Genomic DNA, 27,982 nt, shown 5'->3' on the forward strand with positions numbered 1-27,982 from the left:
AAGGGTTCAGTGATTAGTTAAAACACTGCAGTCATGAGGGTTCAGTGGTTAGTTAAGACACTGGAGTCATGAGGGTTCAGTGGTTAGTTAAGACACTGGAGTCATGAGGGTTCAGTGGTTAGTTAAGACACTGGAGTCATGAGGGTTCAGTGGTTAGTTAAGACACTGGAGTCATGAGGGTTCAGTGGTTAGTTAAGACACTGGAGTCATGAGGGTTCAGTGGTTAGTTAAGACACTGGATTCCTGAGGGTTCAGTGGTTAGTTAAGACAGTGGACTCATGAGGGCTCAGTGGTCAGTTAAGACACTGGAGTCATGAGGTTTCAGTGGTTAGTTAAGACACTGGAGTCATGAGGGTTCAGTGGTTAGTTAAGACACTGGAGACATGAGGGTTCAGTGGTTAGTTAAGACACTGGAGTCATGAGGGTTCAGTGGTTAGTTAAGACACTGGAGTCATGAGGGCTCAGTGGTTAATTAAGACACTGGAGTCATGAGGGCTCAGTGGTTAGTTAAGACACTGGAGTCATGAGAGCTCAGTGGTTAGTTATGACACTGCAGTCATGAGGGTTCAGTGGTTAGTTAAGACACTAGAGTCATGAGGGCTCAGTGGTTAGTTAAGACACTGGAGTCATGAGGGCTCAGTGGTTAGTTAAGACACTGGAGTCAAGAGAGCTCATTGGTTAATTAAGACATTGGAGTTAAGAGGGCTCAGTGGTAGTTAAGACACTGGAGTAATGAGGGTTCAGTGGTTAGCATGCCAGACTCAGGACTGAAAAGGTGTGGGTTCAAATCCTACCACTGGACCAGCTCAGGTCAGCTACAGTGGTGTGTCCTTGGGCTAGACAATATACTCTAAGTGCTTTGGCACTAATTACCCGACTTCTCTTGCCATTTTTTTTGATAACTGTATGTTATATTTTTCTTTTATATATTCTATTCAGCTTCAAATTAAAGATTAATAAATTGAATCCCTAAGGTGTAATATCTTGCCAATTTATACATCTTGAAATGCAATCCAAGTATAAATATAGATGGTGAAGAACTTGAGTTACTTTGTGGAAACCTTCTCCTTTTGATAACAGTGACTCTGAACTTGGACCTTTTGACCATAAAATCATTTGGGTCCTTCCAAACTACAAGTCATCCATAAAGTTTGGTGGATGTTGCAGAAGTTGAGTTATTGTGAAGAAACCATTTTTCTACTTAGTCATGGTGGCCCTGACCTCTAACCTTTTGATTCCAAAAACACCAGGGTACTTTCTTATTCAAAGTACAAACCATCCACAAAGTCTGGAACATGCAGATGGTGGACAACTTGGCATATTTTGTATAAATAAAATTGGTAACAGACAGAGAGATGGACAAAGTCATAACATCGTAACATAATATGCTCTGCCTTTTGGCAGGCATACAAGGACTGCAGACTACTTGTCCTGATGAGATTGTCTTGCACAGTGCATTAAGCTACAAGACAAAAAGGACCGTAACACAAACAAAAATACAGGACCAAGTCATTTGTAAATGTGCACATCTTCAAAATGAGTGAAAATCAAACTTTATCTGGATCATCTTAATGTAAAGCATTATCCCAAATTTGACTTAAATATATATTGAATGGAAACAAAGTTCACAATGGACTTGACATGATGGACGTGGGCAAGACTATATGATCCTCTGCAGATATGGTGGGACATAAAAGACAGTCCTGTCCATGGCCACAGCACAACATATTTCCCATATATACTCAACCATATTCAAATTTTTCTGAGAAAAATATGGAAGCCAAAGATATATCACAGCAATTTTAGATTGCTGTCTACATATCCTCATGTTATGTGTTTAGGCTCGAATAAACAGTAACACAAGAAAGAGTGAAAACAACAAGCTTTTAAAAATATAAACTTATGGGTTTTAAGAATCAAATCCAAAAATAATCAAAGAATAAAATTTAGTAGTCCTAATAATAAAATGTTCTAATAATTTCATTTTCCGAGTCCCGACGAAGAAGCCAAGATGGAAGATGATTACATATGCTGTAATCAGTAGTGTTGAAGTCTACAGTTCCTTGTAGAAACAAGAAATATCACTCTAGTTTTGGAAATCTGAATAAATTTTTATAAAAGCTGCCCTTGTTCAACAATTTCATATAAGCACATGTATTATCCAGAAGAAAAAAAAAAGAATTAATCCTTTTGAATCCAAGTAATTTGAAATAACTCCAAACAGTACAACATACAACTTCCAGTGTAAGAGCCCAACTAACTACTGAGAATATCTCTCCAAAACAAAGGTTATATTGTATTCTAAAACACAAAAGGGGGTCATGTGATCATGCTCCAGAACCTTGTCGAAATTGTGTACTTGTCAAAGATCATGTAGACCCAGTGTGGCCCTGACAAAAACCAATCATTTTACTCTACGAAATAATTTTCTTTTTAAAAACACATAGTCCCATCATGACCTAGACAACAACCAATCATTTTAAAATAAAAATAGAACTAATTTACGTGTTGCTACTGATTTTGAATCAAGGTCAGAATCTAAATCAACACCTGGTGTTTACAAAACAAACCGTCAAGGTCAAGCTATTTTCAAGGAAAAGTATCATCTCCAGTGAATAAAAAAAATTAAAACTGACAAACAAACAATTAAATTGAAATAAATATATATTAGATCAGATATAATCAAATTAAATATGCATTAAAAATATATTTATTGGAAGTCGATGATATATCACAGCAAATTTAGAATGTTGTGCAATTTTGTTAATCACATCTGTTTAAAATGAAACCTTAATATTCGTTAGTAGAACCATTACTAACCACTATTTTTCTGGTCTTAACAAAAACTAGCCTTTCCAATGAGAAAATGTCTTTTAATTTCTCCCTAAGGCCCAAAATGACCCTACATACTGCTAGTAAAACTCTGACCTGAACACTGAATTACCACAAAAAATGAACAGAGGAAGAAATCATTCAAGGCCTGTTATATTTCAAGGCCATGGAAAAATAATTACTAAAAGTATAACTCTAAAGCTCATTTTCAAAAGTATTAGAATTAAAGGATTTTATTTCAAATTAGCATGTGTACAAGTACTTACAGCTTATAGCATTTGCCTTTTGGCAGTGGGACATCATGTTGTTTGAACTTGTGAAAGTTAAGCTGTATTCCTGTCTGGAATCGTTCCTGGCAAATCTCACACTCCTGGTTTTTCTCCTTGTTATGCAAAAATCTTACATGTTTCTGTAAATATAAATTTTTAAAAAATAATTGCCTCCTCTGCACAAGAATATTGTCATCTGACCTTGTCTCAACTTCTGGACTATTTCTTTTTGAGTTCTTTGTTCTCATTTTCACTTCATATTCTTTAGAAATAAATTATTTGTTAAATTTTACAAAGCTTGTTTTCTTTCACTCTTTTCTATTTTAAGAGCAGAGACTCATAACAGACTGATGCTCTACTGGGCAAAAAGAACAGCCAAGAATTTAAGACAATATCTTTCTTTGAACTGCTGAGTCTTGAAACCATCTCTAATATTCTTCAGCTATAATTTTTTTCTCAAATTAGCCAATGTGTTCAACATAATGAATGTAAGATTGGCACAATTTTCATGAGGACAAACAAAACTGCATTAAAAGTCTTTTGGTGAAAACCTCATGTATTATGACTAATTGGTCTTAAACTAAGTAAGAGAAAAGAGTGAAAACCAACAAGTTTTGTAAAATTTAACAAATAATCTTTTTCCCTAAAATACAAAGTGAAAATGTAAAAAAAACTTAAAGCATTGTGAATTAAATTCCAAATAGTCCTAAACGTTCTATCACAAATCCAAATATATGAAGTTCCGACTGAATTCTAGTGTGTTCCAAATTCTAATATTGAATGTGTTGATGTGTCTGTAGTCTCGAAATTTGCTAATGTACCAATGGCCTGGAATGTTGTAATGTGTTAACACTCTTTTGATGTATCACAATAATATAATCCAAAATGTCCTTCATGGAATTCACTGTAATTCCAAGTTAATTAATTAATCCAAGAAGTATTATTAAGCACTTTGTAATTCCAGTGAATAATTAAAATAGATAAATACATTCAAGCTAAAAACTGATCACAACAATAAGACTGATTCCACTTCAGATGTTAAGATAGGAATTGAAATTTTTTGAAGTAAATAACATTAATATTATAAGACACAATAACAAAGCCAGGATACAAGTCAGTTTCCCTTGTAAAACATTCAAAGTTGTCAACAAAAACAAGAATTTCCTTGTGAAAATCTAGCGTCCTACACTCAGAGACAAATAAACATGTTGACCTCCAAAAACAATTATCTGAATATGTAATCTATAATCAAAGAGAAATATGAGCTGTGCATTATGTTGTTTATAAAATATGTCACTTGTGAGGTAAACCATTAACTTAATATTGGACAAAGGTCAATTACAAACACAGCTATACATAACATATAATCATTGAGAAAAGCCAACAACAATATAAATAAATATACACGACACATGTCACAATCATCATCCATTCAGAGAGAGTAGTGACAATGTTTTCAAGACTGCCATCATGGCAGCCAAATCAGATGTATGGGTGATACCATTTTCATTTAGGACCAACTAGGTATCATAAGAAGTCTACTACTGAGAACCCCAAGTTGATATGAAAGGAGTAGAAATAACAATATTTTTAAGGCAACCACAAATTTTACAAAGCTTGTTGTCTTTCACTCCACAGGCCATACCAAAAGTTAGTCATTTTCATTTTGGACCATACCAAAGGTTAGTCAATTTCATTTCGGGCAAACTAAACACCTCAAGAACTCTTCTGATGAAAAGGTTTAGCAAAAACAAGATTTTCAAGATGGCCACATATTGGACATCAGATCAGCACCATCTTAGTTTTGCATCAACAAAATATTATAAGAAGTTTTTCAAGTGAAAACCCTATGTTGATATGACCATTCATATACTGCAGTGATGACAAGATTTTCAAGATGGATGCTGTGGCAGCCATATTAGAACTCAGATCAGCACTATTTTCATTTGGGACCAACAAGGCATCATAAGACTCTTTTGGCAAAAACTGCAAGTCAATATGACTTTCCATTCAGGAGGATTATCAATAACCAGATTTTCCCAATTTCTGCTGTGGCAGTCACACTGAATGTCAGACTGGCACTATTTTCATTAAAGGTAAGCTTGACATCATAAGAACTTGTTTAGTGAAAACCTCAGATTGATACAACCATCCATTCAGAAGAACTAGCAATATCCAGATGTTCAAGATGGCACAGTGCGGCAGCCATACTGGCTGTCAGATCGGCACCATTTTAATTCAAGATCAGCTGAACATCATAAGAAGTCTTTAGGTGAAAACTCCAAGTCAATATGACTTCTGTTTAGGAAGAAGTGTGATAATAAAATTTTCAAGATGGCTAACATTAGAGGTGCACTGTATCACTGGTATACTGCGGTATGTTTTCTGGTGATATGTAAAACTGTACTATTTCATTGTACTGGTAATTTGGTAAATTCCATCAGAAAGGATTGTAAAGAAATTCACAAATAATCTTAAGAATTTAATAATATTAAAAGTATATTTTCATCTTTCTTGCAAAAATGTATTATTTATATTTTTATTATTATTAAAAACAAAGAGTTGTATTCGTAAGAAACTTATTTTGACTCTTTCTTGTTGTTGTTGTGGGGTTTAACGCCATTTTTCAGCACGATAGGCTATACATGGCGGCCAGTATTAATGGTGGAGGAAGAACCCGGAAAACCCCGGAAAGAACCACCGACCCACGAGAAGCTACTGGCAAGCTTTCTCACATGCCCACATTGGCTGAATCTTAGACTCGAACCGCCGCAGACAGAGGTGAGATGGCAGTGATCCGTAATGAAGAGCGCTTTAGACCACTCGGCCACTCAGGGCCCCTTTGACTCTTTCAAATATAATTATATTTATGATTTGAGCAAATTTTTTGACACATTGTGGGAAAATGGGATATTGTGAGAGATAATTGGGCCAAATCCTACAATTGGAAAAATTTCAGATTGAAAAAAGCCATTTTCAGTTATTTGCAAGTTCATGTTAATGTGTTAAGTACACATATTCCTAAGAATCATCCTATGATTTTCAGAACGGCAGCTGTTAACAGTTTGAATTTTTCATAATTTCTCAAGTCTACTAAATATTATCTCATTTGTTGAGTAAGTGTGTTTTATGTTAGCTGGCCTTCCCTAATAATGCCTTGCAGGTATTGGCATCTCAGTTTCCTTGATTATTATGTCAACAGTGTAGCTGTTAAACTGTAGGCTTCAGTATTAACACTTCCAATTAGTATGTCAACAGTGCAGCTGTTAAATTGTAGGCTTCAGTATTAACACTTCCAATTATTATGTCAACAGTGTAGCTGTTAAATTGTAGGCTTCATTATTAACACTTCCAATTATTATGTCAACAGTGTAGCTGTTAAATTGTAGGCTTCATTATTAACACTTCCAATTATTATGTCAACAGTGTAGCTGTTAAATTGTAGGCTTCAGTATTAACACTTCCAATTATTAAGTCAACAGTGTAGCTGTTAAATTGTAGGCTTCAGTATTAACACTTCCAATTATTATGTCAACAGTGTAGCTGTTAAATTGTAGGCTTCAGTATTAACACTTCCAATTATTATGTCAACAGTGTAGCTGTTAAATTGTAGGCTTCATTATTAACATTTCCAATTATTATGTCAACAGTGTAGCTGTTAAATTGTAGGCTTCATTATTAACACTTCCAATTATTATGTCAACAGTGTAGCTGTTAAATTGTAGGCTTCAGTATTAACACTTCCAATTATTATGTCAACAGTGTAGCTGTTAAATTGTAGGCTTCAGTATTAACACTTCCAATTATTATGTCAACAGTGTAGCTGTTAAATTGTAGGCTTCATTATTAACACTTCCAATTATTATGTCAACAGTGTAGCTGTTAAATTGTAGGCTTCAGTATTAACACTTCCAATTATTATGTCAACAGTGTAGCTGTTAAATTGTAGGCTTCATTATTAACACTTCCAATTATTATGTCAACAGTGTAGCTGTTAAATTGTAGGCTTCAGTATTAACACTTCCAATTATTATGTCAACAGTGTAGCTGTTAAATTGTAGGCTTCAGTATTAACACTTCCAATTATTATGTCAACAGTGTAGCTGTTAAACTGTAGGCTTCAGTATTAACATTTCCAATTATTATCAACATGTTCTCTAATGTCAGCATTTCACTGGGTGTCAGCTATAATACACGCTGACTTATCCCATATTAGTAACAGTTTTTAGATTACTACTTACACATCAATTTAACACAAACATAGCAAATTCATCTACATTAAGGTATTGACCATATAAATTGGGGGAGTGTGGGGTTGCAATTTTCTTTTCAGCTATTTTATTTTATCTCAAGATAATTATTTTTGTCTCAAATAATATGGTGGATAAAATGTGTTATTTTGCTTTAAATCAGAGCAAGACATTTTTTTCAGCTGCTTGCAGACAGAATGTTACATTGTCAGTCTCTAATATCTAACTGCATTATACTCTCATACATATCGCATTATTTTCAGAAACACCACAGTATGCTGTTGTACAAAAATTTTCTGTGTTACCCTTAGTAGCCATAATGGACATCCGACCAACGCAATTTTTATTCAGGACCTAACAGACATCATACAAAGTCTTCTAGTGAAAACCTCATGTAGATATGAACATCTACTCAGAAGGAGTAGTGAAAACAAGACTGTCGAGATGACCACTATGGTGGGCATATTGGATGTTGGATCAGTACCATTTCTTAGGACCAACTTGACATCACAGGGAGTATTTTAGTGACAACCTCATTATGATACGACCATCCATTTAGGATAGTGATAACCTCATTGCAATATGACTATCCATTCAGGATAGTGATAACCTCATTGCGATATGACTATCCATTCAGGATAGTGATAACCTCATTGCGATACAACTATCCATTCAGGATAGTGATAACCTCATTGCGATACGACTATCCATTTAGGATAGTGACAACCTCATTGTGATACGACTATCCATTTAGGATAGTGATAACCTCATTGCGATACGACTATCCATTTAGGATAGTGATAACCTCATTGCGATACGACTATCCATTTAGGATAGTGATAACCTCATTGCGATACGACTATCCATTCAGGATAGTGATAACCTCATTGCAATAGGACTGTTCATTCAGGATAGTGATAACCTCATTGCGATACGACCATCCATTCAGGATAGTGATAACCTCATTGCGGTACGACTATCCATTTAGGATAGTGATAACCTCACTGCGATACGACTATCCATTCAGGATAGTGATAACCTCATTGCGATACGACTATCCATTTAGGATAGTGATAACTTCATTGTGATACGACTATCCATTCAGGATAGTGATAACCTCACTGCGATACGACTATCCATTCAGGATAGTGATAACCTCACTGCGATACGACTATCCATTCAGGATAGTGATAACCTCACTGCGATATGACTATCCATTCAGGATAGTGATAACCTCACTGCGATACGACTATCCATTCAGGATAGTGATAACCTCATTGCGATACGACTATCCATTCAGGATAGTGATAACCTCATTGCGATACGACTATCCATTTAGGATAGTGATAACCTCATTGCGATATGACTATCCATTCAGGATAGTGATAACCTCATTGCGATACGACTATCCATTTAGGATAGTGATAACCTCACTGCGATACGACTATCCATTTAGGATAGTGATAACCTCATTGCAATATGACTATCCATTCAGGATAGTGATAACCTCATTGCAATATGACTATCCATTCAGGATAGTGATAACCTCATTGCGATACGACTATCCATTCAGGATAGTGATAACCTCACTGCAATATGACTATCCATTCAGGATAGTGATAACCTCATTGCGATACGACTATCCATTTAGGATAGTGATAACCTCATTGCAATATGACTATCCATTCAGGATAGTGATAACCTCACTGCAATATGACTATCCATTCAGGATAGTGATAACTTCATTGCAATATAACTGTCCATTCAGGATAGTGATAACGACTATCCATTCAGGATAGTGATAACCTCATTGCGATATGACTGTCCATTTAGGATAGTGATAACCTCACTGCGATATGACTATCCATTCAGGATAGTGATAACCTCATTGCGATATGACTGCGATACGACTATCCATTCAGGATAGTGATAACCTCACTGCGATACGACTATCCATTCAGGATAGTGATAACCTCACTGCGATACGACTATCCATTCAGGATAGTGATAACCTCACTGCGATACGACTATCCATTCAGGATAGTGATAACCTCACTGCGATACGACTATCCATTCAGGATAGTGATAACCTCACTGCGATACGACTATCCATTCAGGATAGTGATAACCTCACTGCGATACGACTATCCATTCAGGATAGTGATAACCTCACTGCGATACGACTATCCATTCAGGATAGTGATAACCTCATTGCAATATGACCATCCATTCAGGATAGCGATAACCTCATTGCGATACGACTATCCATTCAGGATAGTGATAACCTCATTGCGATACGACTATCCATTCAGGATAGTGATAACCTCATTGCGATACGACTATCCATTCAGGATAGTGATAACCTCATTGTGATACGACTATCCATTCAGGATAGTGATACGACTATCCATTCAGGATAGTAATAACCTCACTGTGATACGACTATCCATTCAGGATAGTGATAACCTCATTGTGATACGACTATCCATTCAGGATAGTGATAACCTCATTGCGATACGACTATCCATTTAGGATAGTGATAACCTCATTGCGATACGACTATCCATTTAGGATAGTGATAACCTCATTGCAATATGACTGTCCATTCAGGATAGTGATAACCTCATTGCGATACGACTATCCATTTAGGATAGTGATAACCTCACTGCGATACGACTATCCATTTAGGATAGTGATAACCTCATTGCAATATGACTATCCATTCAGGATAGTGATAACCTCATTGCAATATGACTATCCATTCAGGATAGTGATAACCTCATTGCGATACGACCATCCATTCAGGATAGTGATAACCTCACTGCAATATGACTATCCATTCAGGATAGTGATAACCTCATTGCGATACGACTATCCATTTAGGATAGTGATAACCTCATTGCAATATGACTATCCATTCAGGATAGTGATAACCTCACTGCAATATGACTGTCCATTCAGGATAGTGATAACGACTATCCATTCAGGATAGTGATAACCTCATTGCGATATGACTGTCCATTTAGGATAGTGATAACCTCACTGCGATATGACTATCCATTTAGGATAGTGATAACCTCACTGCGATATGACTATCCATTCAGGATAGTGATAACCTCATTGCGATATGACTGCGATACGACTATCCATTCAGGATAGTGATAACCTCACTGCGATACGACTATCCATTCAGGATAGTGATAACCTCACTGCGATACGACTATCCATTCAGGATAGTGATAACCTCATTGCGATACGACTATCCATTCAGGATAGTGATAACCTCATTGCGATACGACTATCCATTTAGGATAGTGATAACCTCATTGCGATATGACTGTCCATTCAGGATAGTGATAACCTCATTGCGATACGACTATCCATTTAGGATAGTGATAACCTCACTGCGATACGACTATCCATTTAGGATAGTGATAACCTCATTGCAATATGACTATCCATTCAGGATAGTGATAACCTCATTGCAATATGACTATCCATTCAGGATAGTGATAACCTCACTGCGATACGACTATCCATTCAGGATAGTGATAACCTCACTGCAATATGACTATCCATTCAGGATAGTGATAACCTCATTGCGATACGACTATCCATTTAGGATAGTGATAACCTCATTGCAATATGACTATCCATTCAGGATAGTGATAACCTCACTGCAATATGACTATCCATTCAGGATAGTGATAACTTCATTGCAATATAACTGTCAAATCAGGATAGTGATAACGACTATCCATTCACGATAGTGATAACCTCATTGCGATATGACTGTCCATTTAGGATAGTGATAACCTCACTGCGATATGACTATCCATTCAGGATAGTGATAACCTCATTGCGATATGACTGCGATACGACTATCCATTCAGGATAGTGATAACCTCACTGCGATACGACTATCCATTCAGGATAGTGATAACCTCACTGCGATACGACTATCCATTCAGGATAGTGATAACCTCACTGCGATACGACTATCCATTCAGGATAGTGATAACCTCACTGCGATACGACTATCCATTCAGGATAGTGATAACCTCACTGCGATACGACTATCCATTCAGGATAGTGATAACCTCACTGCGATACGACTATCCATTCAGGATAGTGATAACCTCATTGCAATATGACCATCCATTCAGGATAGCGATAACCTCATTGCGATACGACTATCCATTCAGGATAGTGATAACCTCATTGCGATACGACTATCCATTCAGGATAGTGATAACCTCATTGCGATACGACTATCCATTCAGGATAGTGATAACCTCATTGTGATACGACTATCCATTCAGGATAGTGATACGACTATCCATTCAGGATAGTGATAACCTCACTGTGATACGACTATCCATTCAGGATAGTGATAACCTCATTGTGATACGACTATCCATTCAGGATAGTGATAACCTCATTGCGATACGACTATCCATTTAGGATAGTGATAACCTCATTGCGATACGACTATCCATTTAGGATAGTGATAACCTCATTGCAATATGACTGTCCATTCAGGATAGTGATAACCTCATTGCGATACGACTATCCATTTAGGATAGTGATAACCTCACTGCGATACGACTATCCATTTAGGATAGTGATAACCTCATTGCAATATGACTATCCATTCAGGATAGTGATAACCTCATTGCAATATGACTATCCATTCAGGATAGTGATAACCTCATTGCGATACGACCATCCATTCAGGATAGTGATAACCTCACTGCAATATGACTATCCATTCAGGATAGTGATAACCTCATTGCGATACGACTATCCATTTAGGATAGTGAAAACCTCATTGCAATATGACTATCCATTCAGGATAGTGATAACCTCACTGCAATATGACTGTCCATTCAGGATAGTGATAACGACTATCCATTCAGGATAGTGATAACCTCATTGCGATATGACTGTCCATTTAGGATAGTGATAACCTCACTGCGATATGACTATCCATTTAGGATAGTGATAACCTCACTGCGATATGACTATCCATTCAGGATAGTGATAACCTCATTGCGATATGACTGCGATACGACTATCCATTCAGGATAGTGATAACCTCACTGCGATACGACTATCCATTCAGGATAGTGATAACCTCACTGCGATACGACTATCCATTCAGGATAGTGATAACCTCACTGCGATACGACTATCCATTCAGGATAGTGATAACCTCACTGCGATACGACTATCCATTCAGGATAGTGATAACCTCACTGCGATACGACTATCCATTCAGGATAGTGATAACCTCACTGCGATACGACTATCCATTCAGGATAGTGATAACCTCACCGCGATACGACTATCCATTCAGGATAGTGATAACCTCACTGCGATACGACTATCCATTCAGGATAGTGATAACCTCACTGCAATATGACCATCCATTCAGGATAGCGATAACCTCATTGCGATACGACTATCCATTCAGGATAGTGATAACCTCATTGCGATACGACTATCCATTCAGGATAGTGATAACCTCATTGCGATACGACTATCCATTCAGGATAGTGATAACCTCATTGTGATACGACTATCCATTCAGGATAGTGATACGACTATCCATTCAGGATAGTGATAACCTCACTGTGATACGACTATCCATTCAGGATAGTGATAACCTCATTGTGATACGACTATCCATTCAGGATAGTGATAACCTCATTGCGATACGACTATCCATTTAGGATAGTGATAACCTCATTGCGATACGACTATCCATTTAGGATAGTGATAACCTCACTGCAATATGACTGTCCATTCAGGATAGTGATAACCTCATTGCGATACGACTATCCATTTAGGATAGTGATAACCTCACTGCGATACGACTATCCATTTAGGATAGTGATAACCTCATTGCAATATGACTATCCATTCAGGATAGTGATAACCTCATTGCAATATGACTATCCATTCAGGATAGTGATAACCTCATTGCGATACGACCATCCATTCAGGATAGTGATAACCTCACTGCAATATGACTATCCATTCAGGATAGTGATAACCTCATTGCGATACGACTATCCATTTAGGATAGTGATAACCTCATTGCAATATGACTATCCATTCAGGATAGTGATAACCTCACTGCAATATGACTGTCCATTCAGGATAGTGATAACGACTATCCATTCAGGATAGTGATAACCTCATTGCGATATGACTGTCCATTTAGGATAGTGATAACCTCACTGCGATATGACTATCCATTTAGGATAGTGATAACCTCACTGCGATATGACTATCCATTCAGGATAGTGATAACCTCATTGCGATATGACTGCGATACGACTATCCATTCAGGATAGTGATAACCTCACTGCGATACGACTATCCATTCAGGATAGTGATAACCTCACTGCGATACGACTATCCATTCAGGATAGTGATAACCTCACTGCGATACGACTATCCATTCAGGATAGTGATAACCTCACTGCGATACGACTATCCATTCAGGATAGTGATAACCTCACTGCGATACGACTATCCATTCAGGATAGTGATAACCTCACTGCGATACGACTATCCATTCAGGATAGTGATAACCTCACTGCGATACGACTATCCATTCAGGATAGTGATAACCTCACTGCAATATGACCATCCATTCAGGATGAACAACAATAACAAGATTTTTAATTAAGGCTGCCATAGTGGCCAAAATGGACTTCAGATTGTCACGATTTTTATTCAGGACAAACTAGACTGGAGGAATATAAAGTTTCATGGCAACCCTCCATGTAGTCCAGGAGAATTAGTGATAAGATACTTGTGCTAACAGACAGAAGGACAATGGACAGAAGAGGACCATTCCATAAGCATTAACACAAACATCAATACACAACTTCATACAGTAACTCCCAATTTATGCATATCTGACTGACCTCAGTCTTGTGTTTAAGTGAATTAATAGTAACACAAAAGTAGAAAAATAAACACCAAGTCATACATAAACACACAGCATGGGTTATCAACCACTGCTATTTTTTGTGTTTGACCAGGACAAAGATTTTTCTCATTGATGGATGAATTAAAGATTGCTTGTTACCTGTTTTGTATTTTTTGTGTGCGTTTCTTAAAATGGAACCGAATCAATGTTGGTCAATATATTTTGTAAAATAATAAATAAAGTATTGGTTTAAAAAGGTTATATTTTAGTATAGTTGGTGTCATAAACATAAGGTCTATGGAAAGCAACCCATCAATTTTCTAATATTTCCTATTGGAAAATTCACCTTGAGGAGCATGAATTCAACATTCATTTTTTCACTTTTTTAAATATCCTTTGGGATTCTGTTCCAAATAAGTGGTCACATCTACTGAAAACATTTCTTACAGCTTTCTTTATTTGGTTTTCGAATGAAAAGTTGGTCAGCTGATTTAACCTTAAAGTTGTAGTGTTGCTTGTTTTCTAGGATAAAATAGTCCCTTAAGATACAATGGGGTCAAACTGTTTAACCTTTCTCAATAATATTCATTCACTTACTGTTAACATTTTATTATTATTCACTGCTTTTGGGATGCTCTCAGCATTATCAAGGACAAGATCTGTAAGCCGTTTCTTGCAAGCAGAATAACTTGCAAATATTTATGTCTGACATGTTTCCCCAACTAACACTACCGTAGTCCAGGTATGATTGAATATAGCTTTTGTAATACACTTTCCTATGTTTAGTTGAAAATTGCCAGCTAGTGTAATGAACCTGATTCCAGATTATCATAGCTTATACCTACAGAAATATATCTACAGGCCAAAATACCATACATGCCAACCCCTGGCAAGGAAAAAGTGTAATCCAAGTGGACTAAAAAGAGTAATCCGAGCAGAAAAAGAGTAATCCACATATAACATGATAAAAATTAAATGAGCATGTGAACATAATGAATTATTTACCCGTCTGGACTTTTAACATCAATTACTGCTTCAAGTTTTCGTATATAACACTTTGAGCTTCAAAAAGCAACAGACTCTCATATTGCATTTCAAAACACTTTGTACCAGCTGAGACTATAAATGTTTTGCCCACTAGTAGATCACTAAGTGCTGGGTTACTAAAGAGCCCGGATCTAAATTCAGTTTTACTTTTGTTAACAATGTTGAACAATCTCTCACAGTCAGCATTAGAATGGTAAAGAACCAATATTCCTTTTATAACCTGACAAAGAAGAGGAAATTTATATCTTCCAGTTATTGGGTCTTTTAGATGGCAAAATAAAGAAAAAATCAACTCTGTCTGCATGAAGTACATTGTCAGGTGGAGTGCCAATTTGATACTTCAGGAGCTCTCCTTCTAATTTATCAACAGCCTTTCCTGCAGCATGGTGCATCATAAGACAGAGACAACCTGATATCTACACTGATGAAGACATTTTTCAAAATACAGAATGCAACTCCTTTCTGAATTCCATTATCACTGATGCAGCATCAGCTGAAAACCCCATACAGATCTGCCAACTTAAATTTATTCAAAGCATTATCAAGTAAATAAAATATTGTTTTCTCCAGTGGAATCTACTGTTAATTCTGGTAATGAAAGAAGAGCACTCTGACTTTGCCCTTTTCGTCATCATAATCACTACTCCTGTCTGTTGCAATACTAAACGGCCCAATTTGCATGGCTTCTGCAATTTTAAGTGAAGTATCTTCTGCTAAACACATAACAATATTAGATGATTTTGTTCTTGCACATGCATATTTTCTGCAACTTTGGAATCGGGAAACATCCATTATAACAAAGGACCAATGTAGTCTTTTAACGTTAGGGGTAGTCTATGTTCTTTTAAGAACACAGTACAAAACGCCTCAGCATTATAAAATTTGTGTCCACAATTTAGTTCTACTGTAAACAAAAAAAAAAAAAAACAGTACTGGAGTTAGTAAAACGAGCCAATTGGTTTCTTTCTTTTACCATGATGACCAATATTAAAATTCTTTCCACAAAACATGCAAGGGACATGAAGCTGCCCTAGAATGGAACGCTGTAATATGTAGTTCATGTATTCATTTCTGAATCAAATTTTCATCTTTTCTAATCCATCTGTGAAATTATTTGAAAAACATTTTCACTCTAACACATGCATCGACTAGAATAAATCTGACTTGACTTTTAGCACCAAATACCTACAGACTGGTTCTGTACCAATTACCAATTTGAACAAAGAATCTGCGAGCAATGATTACAAGTTAGAAAACCAGCCTGTTCTCTCCTAAGCCATACAGCTGCTATGAATAGAAACCAAGGTCAAAAGTTTGAAAACAGAAACCAACATGTTTCTTAGCAATAGGGCAGCTGCTATAAATGTGTGTGTGTGTGTGTGATTTGGATTTTTAATGTAGCTTTAAAAAAATTTCAGTCATATCGCTATGATGTCTGCAGTGTGAAAGTTTATAGTGTTTTCTAGCAATGGCACATCATGCCACAAACATCCGACACAAACACTCAAACCACTAGGCCACCAGAGCAGTGCTGCTATAAACAGAACATAATACTGTTAGGAAAGTGCATGTAAGTCTACGGACAAGCGTATTCTTATATCGTAGTTACATAGAAGCCGTCTTTTCTAGAATATGGTCTGTGGGATTAATGGGATGTTAATAAAAATGAGAAAACAAATTATTTTAAAAAATTTGGAGGGGGGATATAAATAAAACGCGTAATCCGAATACATTTATGCGTAAGGCATAATTTAGTGGAAAAAAGCGAAATGATTATGCCAAAAGCGTAATGGTTGGCATGTATGAAATGCTGGATGATAGATTTTCAGATCCATTCATAAAATGCATTCAAATTTCATTTTCATTTTATTATCATTCATCCTTCTTAATAGTTTAGCTGACCAAGCAACCACCACAACTACATGGGAGAGGTGAGGGTCCAGGCACAGCAAGGGCCCAGAATTCACATCAAACAATTTTTTTTTATTGAGTGAGGACCCCAGAAAGTTTGTGGAGAGGCCAGAATGCTACATAGCTGTTCCTTCTTCTTTCTGTATTTTGTATTTGTGCTCCATGTCCTTTAAAATGCATTCATCGTTTCTTTTGTGTTCATTATTTATTTTGTTTTGGATTTATTTTATTTTATGCATTCAATCTGCATTTCATTTCCACTTGCATTCTGTTTTTGCTTCATTGGCAGAATTACCCATTTTTAAGATCTGTACAAATCCAGAAAGCCTCTATGCCAAGATGCTTTCTGTTAAATTCGGTTTCATTCTGTTCAGCAGTTTTTGAGAAATGTTGTTTCAAGTGTTTTCTATTTTTAGTAATGGAAGTCACACTTGATGGCATATATGCATCAATCATAGAAAATTGAAAGGCTTTCAAGAAAGGGTGCTATGTCAATTTTTTTAAACAAATTCTGTTTAGCAATTTCGAAAAAAGTTAAAAGAAGTTTTTTATTTTTAGTAATAGTTGCCCTATTTGAGAGTAGATTGGCAATATTTGTATAAACCTGAAAGGACTTTATACCATAACTCTTTCTGAAAAATAGGTTAAGTTCTGATAAGCAGTTGTAGAGAAAAAGGCATGTAAAGAACAGTGATCAAAGAACACAGGCCAATTCCACAAGCTCATTTGGCCTTATATCCAGGTGAACATAAGACTATGCAACTTAACGATTCAATAATCATTTACAATTTTTATCCTCAAAACTATTCATACCCGGAGATTGTATTCGCTGAGGAATTTCTTGCCACAAAGTTCACATTCTGCCATTTCAGGGTTGATCTGATGTTTCTTCATATGAGACTGAAGCCCTACAGTGGATTTGTACTTCTTCCCACACACTTCACACATCTTCTTCTCTCGATGAATGTCCTTGTGATTTTCAATCTTGGCACGAAGACAGGTTTTAAAGTCACAACCCTGAAGAAAAACAGACATTGTTCATGTAGACATTTTATAACAACAGCTACAGATGCTACTGATGGAAGGGCTTGCACTGGCAATTTGTTTCCCAATAATTTAAAACCCACTTTTTGGCCATTCGCATTTCTAAATCTTAATGAGTGGTCCTCTTTCAATAGCAAAGTGCAAATTAAAACAATCTACAAGAATAATTCTTTTTTAATGATACAATTTCTTTAAGAACAATAGATTTTTTTCATAATGATGACTCTTAAGACCTTTGGGGTAACTTTGCAAGTCCATAACTCCCAAGGTAGACTGTATCCATTAAAAAGCTTAAAGCCATCTGCCCACACAGACAAACAGAAAAATGAGATAATCCCTTTGTATATGGGGACTGCTGATAAATCCAATACACATTTCAGTTACTACTGGAGTAGAAATGCATGCTCTGTCAGTAAACCGTACCTGCCAGGAGATTCGGAAGGTGTGTCCATATTATGATCAGTTAAGTATTATTGAAGAAACATACTTCATTTTACTTAAAAAGTGGTTCCTTATTTAAATACACTACATGTTCATAATACCTCTTTACCCCTCAGAGGGACCCATCTTCAAACCCAAAAGGTACGTGAGGCAGCTTAAATCTTGAAAAATATATCGGCTCAACTAGTAAAAAAAAATGTTCCCTTGCAAATCCAGTAGAAGTCAAGTGGCTGTGCAATTGTAAAGGTGCTAATGACCTTGAAAAATAGCCTGTTGTGCTGCTGATATAACACCCTTCAGGTCAAAAGAAGCATTTTGAGATGAAAGATCTGGAGATAAAAGCTAGAGAAAGTCATCTCTGCCATCCATCCCACAGCTTGAAAAAGAGTTCTTATATGGGACTGATGCTCTCTACAGGTCAAAAAGAATCTCCAGGGATTCAAGATAAAACCATTTTTAATTAGAACTGCCAAGTTCCAAAACCCTCTATGATATTCTTCAGCAATAACAAGATTTTTTCAAATTAACTGCTATGGTAGTTATACTGTTAGATTGGCACCATCTTCATTGAGGACCACTTGACAGCATATTTAGCCCTTCCATGAAATCGCCATGTCAATTTGACCATCCATTAAGGAGTTACGAAAACAGGATTTTCATGACAGCCATCATGGAAGCAATACTGGATAAATGATTTGCACCATTTTCATTGAGAACCTATAAGGAAGTCTTCTAGTGAAAAACCCCTATTGAAAAGACTTTCCATTTAGGCTAAGATTTTCATTGAGAACCTATAAAGTCTTCTAGTGAAAAACCCCTATTGAAAAGACTTTCCATTTAGGCTGAGATTTTCACTGAGAACCTATAAGGAAGTCTTCTAGTGAAAAACCCCTATTGAAAAGACTTTCCATTTAGGCTGAGATTTTCAAGATTTTGATCAGTCATCAACAAATGCAGGACTCATCTTGCACAAACCTTTTTGAGCTTCAAACAATTTTTCAATATATTCCAAACAGCAATGCCTATGATAATAGAAATATTTTCCACCGTGTATCGCATATTTTCATCAAACGCATCGTTCACAGCTGCTACTACCTACTCATCAATCACACACAATGAATGTTAGTCATCTTCCGTGGATTCACAGCCATTGTTAAAACATTAAACCTCCTCCAAATTGTTGGATATAACAGAATTATATAACTCAACTTTATCCAAAGAAATAGTATTCAATTTATGTAAATTACTTACAGAATAAAACTTTTCCTGAATTAACCAATATACATGTGAACAAATGCATGTTCTTATACTAGCCCTCATTAGTTCAGGTCTCCTCTATCTTTTTAAGCACCCATCTCCACTTTTGCCCAAAATATACTGAGTGGAAAGACACTGTTAGGCAAAATTGAATTACTTTGCAAAACAGCAATTTTTTATTTGCATATCAACATAAAATTAGAATAAAAAAGTAGTGAATGATGTGTCATTTTGGAAAAAATTAGGAAAATTAGGATTAGGAAAAATGGTCTAACCAGGGCTGATTAAATCCCATAGCATGATGTCCAGGATTATTCCTTTTCAAAGTCAAACAAGTAAAATTTCCAAGGAAATATTCCAGGACAAGTGCTTTTTTTCTGTTTTAAAACAAGTTTGGCTATTGCTTATTTCCTATTTTAAAACAAGTCTGGATAGTGATTATTTTCTACTTTAATTATGTCTAGATAGTGCTTATTTCTCATTTTAAAACAAGTCAAGTTAGTGCTTATTTCCTAATTTAAAACAAGTCAGGCTAGTGCTTATTTCCTATTTTAAAGCAAGTCGAGCAAGTGCCAATTTTCATGCTTTCATCACTTTTGTACCTTTATCTGGCCATTTATGCCCTTAAACATATATCATGCTTGAATCTACCTCTCTCCATTTATTCCTTCCTATCCTGCAATATACCACAATAAGTAATCATTGATAGCAGTCACAAATGCGTGTCTTCTATTTCTGCTTAACTGCATACTGAGCTTAGTAACCACATTATTGGCCTATCAAAACACTTAAAAAAAGAAAAATGGTACAATTAACTAGCAATGTTTTAATTGGCTTTGCTATATTGTATTTACCTAGATATTCATGAACGATAACCCCCTGATTTCAATCCGGCAAATTCATGAAAGACAATTAACCTGCATAGCATTGGCTTCCATTATGAATTGATTAAATGACCAATGATTCCAAAATTCAAACCGATTATAAAGAGGAACAATTTCTAAGTGCGATATTACATTTGAAGCAAAATGATTACCTATGGAGTTGTCCGTATTTAAATTTAAACAACAAAATATATGTTATGTCCACTTTAACACATTAACCCCTAGCGATGAGTTAACGTGGCAGGAGGTAGTAGCCTACTGCCGAGCTCTGTAGCGTCATGGTCATGCATGATACACTAAAGTGGGTGGTATTATAGAAAGGTAGACAGATGTAGCTCTATAATGATACCAAATAATCTGGAATTTCTAGTTGCACTACAAAATACAGAGGGAAAAACCTCAATTTCTGGAATCAATTTTTTTTCTATCCAAAATTGGCCCATGGTTGGGATCCGATCTTGTGTCTGGATTTTAGACTCTTTGGTCTCAGATCTAAGGCTAACCGGTATGAACTGCAAGCAGACAGATAAACCTTTGCAAAAAATAGGATAAGATGGGCATTTGTAATAAAGAGTAGTCTTGAGAAAAAAATAATGGATCCATTTAGCCACAAAATTTTTTAAAAAACAATCCTACTTTTACCCTTCTGCTCATGTGCGTGACAAATAGCCAGCGAAAAACGATGTTCCTAACACAACTAGGCAGTATGTTATTAAAAGATCACCTGGGATTTGGTGTTTTCGGATCCATTTAGAAATAGCTTTCAAAATGTGTTTCCTACTCCAATTTCATGCTAAAATGACAAAAACCTCCTGAGGTTAATGTGTTAAAACTTGTCAAATGAGGTGATCTTTATTATGTGGATAAAATGAGTTTACAAATTTTTGTTGCAATGAAGGTAAAATGGAAGATTCTAAAATGCAAACTTTACATGGAAGTTGAGGGCTAAAATGCATGGCTGCCTACATGTCTGAGGTAACCATTTCCCCAAAGAGACATAAGCCAGACTGTGAAAGCAAACATGTAAAAAATGACACAACTGCGAGACTGATAAGTTTTCAGCCAAATTTGTGTTAATAATTATCCATAGCTTGAATTTGCTGACCAAGAAGAAAGCCCTTAGGCAGTTTTTCTGATATGGAAATGCTATGTGCATTTCTCCAGGAGAAGAATGGTGTCATTCATTACAAAACCAGACCTGTGGCATGAGTCTTTGTCCAGTCAATTGATTGAGCCTTGAGAAAAGAAGTTAGGAAAAGTATGAATTCCTGTATATTGCTTTCAATTCTTGCCAATGGATGTAGTGATGCTACCATACTGGAGCTGAAAAGTGTTTAAGAGATAACTTAGCAACAGAAAAGTGAGAAATTACACCCAGTGAAAAAATAAACATGTTGTACATTATTTTCTTTGGTTATTGTTATGGATTATAATGCTTAAATGTCATTAAATCTTGGCAAGTGACTGTAATTTTGGAACAAGTGAAAAGGTAGATGGGACAAGTAAATTTTCTGAAAATGCTGTTCTGGATGAAGGGATGAAAACTAAATTTGATTAGCCCTTCTGGCAAAAGAACCGGGAAAAAGAAAAAAGTGTTAAAAACAATGGCCATTGGAAAGATTTTTCATACAAAACATATTTTTCTTCTAAAATATGAAAAATAAAACCCATGAAAATAAAAACAAATTAACAACATTAAAACTCAATAATCATACCTCAAAAGGGCAACTGAAGACCTTCTCTTCTGCACTATATGGAAGTTTGTGGATTTTGTACTTATGGTCCACAAACTGAAGTCTGTTAGATGTCCTCCATCCACATACATCACAGGCATACTTCTTCCACTTACGATGAAAGTTTTCAACAAGGTCTGCATGAGTTGTCTTACGATGATCTCTGTACTGATCCCAATTTTCAAACTGTGCTGCACAAATAATACATTTGATCTTTCTCTTCGGGAAGGCATGTCTGTTCTTTGTACGAAAGCTATGACGTGCATATCTATACTGAAAACTTATCTTTTTCTTTGCTTCTTCAAACAATTCTGGGTCCTCATCTTTATCTATTTCAGGAACTAATTTTCCATCAACTAACTTCACAGGAACTACTCGAAGATTTGTTTTACTTTCTGCAGGAGTTAGAGGCATTACAACATTGGGATGGTCAGCATTTATTTCTGACAACCCCTCTATAGTTTCCAATCTGGTTGTAACAAGATCCAGTTCTTCAGGATCAAACTTTGAAACCTGATTTGTCTGCACATCAAGTACATTTTGCACTTCCTGCGCATTATCTTCACCAGTATCATTCTCTAAATCAACATTACTGTTGTCATTACTGTCATCATTACTTTCATCTTCCATATTATCATCACTTTCATTACCCTCCATTTTTACAGGTTCAGCTTCTGGTACAAATGCATCAATGGAGGTTTCAACTGAGATTGTGCTCATTGCTTGATCATTCCCAGTGTCACTGCTCAAAGAAGGATCAAAAAATGTCTGAGTCCCTCGAGAAACAATCTCACACTGTGGTTCAATTTTGGAACATGAACGGATCTGGTTTCTTTTTATCAGAATGTCTTGCTCACACATTTGCTGACTACCAATGACACCTGAACTCTCTTCCTTATTATATTTCTTCAAAAATACTTGACACACTGAAACCCCATCTTCAATTTGCAGGAATTGACAGATTCGAAGCATGTTCTTGGCATTGGTTTGGTTGAGTTCCATCTTCCCTGTGTAAATAAAATTAACCAAGTTTCGAATGTCAGAGAAAGAAGCTCCCACAATAGTGACCTTTTCCAGACCATAGTTTTGGTCAAGGGGAGATAAATGTGTTTGACAATACATGCTAGATGCCATGAGGATTAGCCTATGGACTGGAACAGATCCTTCTCCAGCAGCTAGGGTAATGTCACAAAGGCGGCCAAGTTTCTGCAGACTGTGCATTTCTTTCATGATCCGGGTGTGACGGTTGTTTACACTAACTGAGGACATGGGACCTCTGGAACTGACTTCAGATTCCTAGAAAAAGAAAGACAAGAGATGCAAGAACACAAGAACTATCGATGAAACAAGAATTGAGCTCATCAAGCACACTACCTGAAATTACTTAAACACAAAACTCACCCAAGCTGTGATGGATAAATACAGGGGCAGACAATGTATTGCCAAAATTTCAAGTCAAGAAGTCTCACAACATGCAGTATTTTCAAAACAGCTACAGCACACACCATGCAGGTTTGTGCTTGCATTAGCATAATATTTTGCGCATAAAATAATTAACTAAAACTAACCAAACCATCCAAATTTCTAGATACGACATTTTCAAAATTTGCAACAATTTTAAACAGTACACAAAATTTCTGGACAACAATTCAGTTTTTTTAAAGCCTGTGAAAAATTAACAAATTCAAGTTGGAACATAACCTAAAAAATATTTTAGCTGTACTCAGAATGGATGATTGAGTAGTCAACCATCTGACCATGTAATCATGATAATATGGATTTAAGTGAAGGTGCTGTTAATAAAACAGCTGAAACACTCCATAACTTGTGATCAAGTAGTTCCCTAAACAAAGCAAGTGGTGAGCTTGTTAAAGGTAATGATAAAGGAAAAACAACCTTTCAACTTGACAGTTGGCGGAATTAATGAATTGCTTTGATAACTGTAAAATCAATGGTTATCAAAATTACATCAACCCAACATGTGATTGAAGGCTTCTTCTATATTTACTGCTGGCAAGAATACAAATGGAGACAAAGCAATCATGCACATCAATTCTTATTCTCACTAAATTAGATTAACTTGTGAAATATTAATTTTAAAATGTACAGAGAGTTATTAACATTTTCCACTTTGGTGGTAAATTAAACTGGGTTTACATATGAGATAAAGTTGTCAACATCTCCAACACACAAGTTTGACAGTTCTTGTAGTCTTACTGAAAGCTTTACATTGGAAAGTATCACATTTGTATGTCTTCATTCATGAATATTTGTTTGGGTGTTATGTTTTGTTGATTTGAAGATAGTCAGACCTGTCTGATGGACAGGATGAGTGAATCTGGTCCTGGAAACCTTTGCTCCGTGGGGACTTCATCTTCAGCCATACCGGAATCTCCTGATTCATCAATCATCCCTTCAAGCTGTAAATATACAATATTATGTTAATATTGATAAGCTTTATATGATTTTGTAAAAGGAAGTCTAGGTTTCAAAGACTCGAAGTCCACTGTATGCAAAATTATCAATCAATCTTGTCCTCAAGTCTAAAGCAGAAAAGTATCAGTTTGGAAGGAGGGGCTCTGAATACAATGAGCTCTGGTGACTTATTTTTAAATTTTTAAACAATAACCTCATATAAGCTTGGTATGTTTCCTTTAATATCTAATTATTATAATTATGTATTCCCTTTAAAAGTGCTTATAACATTTACACTCATATGGAAAACTTCAAACATGAGTTTGTCAGAAGATGGTATAACTTGCATATATACATTATACTGTGAAGGATCTGTAAATCAGACAAGTTTTTTGTTTATGTGATGGAGACAAAGTACTTTCTGAGAGAAAATCAATGTGATGATGACTCAAGTAAAAAGAAAAACAGCAAAGGAAACAAACATTTTTCTTCAAAACTGATGTTTGACAAGCCATTATCCAATAGCCTCGATTAAATTTCCCTTGTCTTATGTTTTATCAATTGTTCACACTTTGTTTATTTAAAGGATGTGTGATATCATGACATGAATGCAATATTGTTCATATTTCTATCAAAATCCTTGTTTGCTTGGCAAGTACTTTTTACCTTTTACTGGACAACAAATTTTTACAAAAGTCATGTTACTGAAATAAAATTAGTCAATTCTTATCAATTTTTATGTGCTGAACACGAATATGACAGTCAAATTGCAAAATTGGCTCTAGTTTTTTTGTAATCTGCAAGAAATTAATGTTTACATAACGAAATGCATTCCAATAGTAAAAGGTCAACTGTAATAGCCTACCTATAAAAAATCAAGTCATTGACTACATCTTAGATTTCTTCGCCTGTCTCTTGTACAGCTGTTCGGGAGCATCTCTGAGGAGTGTCCAGCAGTAGTCAGCCAGCATTGTAGTGGACCATTTTCCCTGGTATCTTTGTTCCATTGTTGCGATATCTTGATGAAAACGTTCGCCGTGTTCATCACTAACAATACCACAGTTGCTAGGAAAGAAAACCAAATGGGAATGAAGGAAGTGAATCTTTAGAGACATATTGCAGCCAAGTTTCTTATACTTCATCAACATGTCTTCTACTAGTTCCTTATAGTTTTCTGCCCTAACATTTCCGAGGAAGTTTGTAGAAACTAGGCGAAAAGCATTCCATGCTTGTTTCGCGTCACCTTCCAGCAAGTTGTTGAACCGGTCATCTTTGAAAAGCTCTCGAATCTGAGGACCCACAAAAACTCCCTCTTTAATCTTTGCTTCGCTGAGTCGAGGGAATTTTTCATGCAGGTATCGGAATGCTGGCAAAGTCCGGTCAATGGCAATCACGAAGTTCTTCATCAAACCTAGTTTGATGTGAAGGGGTGGTAGCAAGATTTTCTGAGCCTCAACCAGAGCTGGGTGTTGGATATTCTTCTCTCCAATGGCTACATTCTGCCTGTGAGTCCATTCCTTCCTCATGTAGTGCATTTCCCTTGCTCAGCTATCCCACTCGCATAAGAAACACATGTATTTTGTATATCCTTGCTGCAGTCCCATTAAAAGGGCAACTACCTTCAAATCACCACAGAGGTGCCAGCTGTACTTGTTATACTCAATGGAATTCAGTAGCTGCCTTAAGTTATCGTATGTCTCTTTCATGTGGACAGCATACGCTACTGGAATAGATGGAAGAATGTTTCCATTGTGCAAAAGCACAGCCTTGAGACTCAGTTTCGAAGAGTCCACAAATAGTCTCCATTCTTGTGGGTCATGAGTGATTTTTAAAGCATTCATGAGGCCCTCAATATCGGAACAGAATATCAGATTACTTTCCTTTCTGAAGAAAGGCTCCAATTGCTGGTGGCGCTTTCGATATGCAGTAATTGTGACATCTTCTTCTAGAAGATTCCATTGTTGGAGTCTTGATCCTAGCAATTCTGCCTTGTTCTTTGATAAGTCCAAATCACGAATCAGGTCATTTAGTTCTTCCTGTGTTATTCTGTGTGGGGTTGATGATGCACCACAGTGAAAATCTGGATCACTGCATGCTGATGGACCACGAGAAGAACAGGTCGACTCACCTTTGTCTTCGTCAGATGAATCAAGAGAATATTCTGCTGGAGGTTCTGGAATAGGAAGTCCCTCACCATGTGGAACTGGTCTCAATGCAGACGGAATGTTTGGGTAGACTATTCTCGACTTCTTTCGCTTCGTTATTCCGCCGGAAAGAGGAGGAACCAAGCAGAAGTAACAGTCATTTAGGTGGTTGCTTGGCTCTCTCCACACCATTGGGACTGCAAACGGCATTGATGACCTTTTGCAATTCAACCACTGTGAAAGCTGTGTTGTACATGTAGCACAGCATATATGCGGAGCCCAAGGCTTGTCTTGGTCACCAACCTTGCATCCGAAGTAAAGATGATATGCCTTCTTCACTTGAGAATTGATACTTTTCTTCTGGTTGGCAAATGTCACTTCCCCACAAATATAGCAAAAATTGTCCGCGGTATTAACACACTTTCGAGGCATTACTGTTCTTTATTGTACGTAAATGGATAAAATAATAAGTTTTATGTAACAGTAGCTTGAACTGTCTCGCACAACGTCTAAAATATTTTAAATGCTGAACCTATCTGATTGGGCTTTATATAGTACACTGCTTACGTCAGCTTCAGCAGCCGCCTGGCATTAGTATAATAGGCCTACACATGTATAGTACACTGCTGACGTCAACTTACTTCAGCAGCCGCATGGCATTAGTATTGCACTGCATCAGAAAATGATGCAATCAACTGTGGATGATGTGAGCATGATGGTATTATGCAATGTTACATCATTATTCCGGATGTTGCTGCAGTCCTACTGGAGAAATTTACACAGTGAAACATAGAAAATGAGGTATATGA

At 36.4% G+C, this 27,982-nt stretch overlaps 1 protein-coding gene across 2 annotated transcripts in view; it reads right to left on the minus strand.

Moving 5' to 3' along the window:
• LOC149779747 (uncharacterized) overlaps nucleotides 1-27,982 on the minus strand; it is a 69,804-nt gene that overhangs the window by 23,975 nt on the left and 17,847 nt on the right. The window contains exons 4-7 of one of the 2 annotated variants that reach the window (XM_089940607.1): nucleotides 24,927-25,034; nucleotides 22,597-23,910; nucleotides 18,069-18,272; nucleotides 3,099-3,241 (exon numbers count right to left, since the gene is read on the minus strand). In XM_089940607.1, coding sequence (XP_089796733.1) covers nucleotides 3,099-3,241; nucleotides 18,069-18,272; nucleotides 22,597-23,910; nucleotides 24,927-25,034 — 1,769 coding nt within the window. The remainder of the gene's footprint in view (nucleotides 1-3,098; nucleotides 3,242-18,068; nucleotides 18,273-22,596; nucleotides 23,911-24,926; nucleotides 25,035-27,982) is intronic. The other variant, XM_089940608.1, reaches the window with a different exon arrangement.

This window comes from Sinohyriopsis cumingii, chromosome 17, assembly GCF_028554795.1.
Source record: "Sinohyriopsis cumingii isolate HCF-2022 chromosome 17, ASM2855479v2, whole genome shotgun sequence".
NCBI lineage: Eukaryota > Metazoa > Mollusca > Bivalvia > Unionida > Unionidae > Sinohyriopsis > Sinohyriopsis cumingii.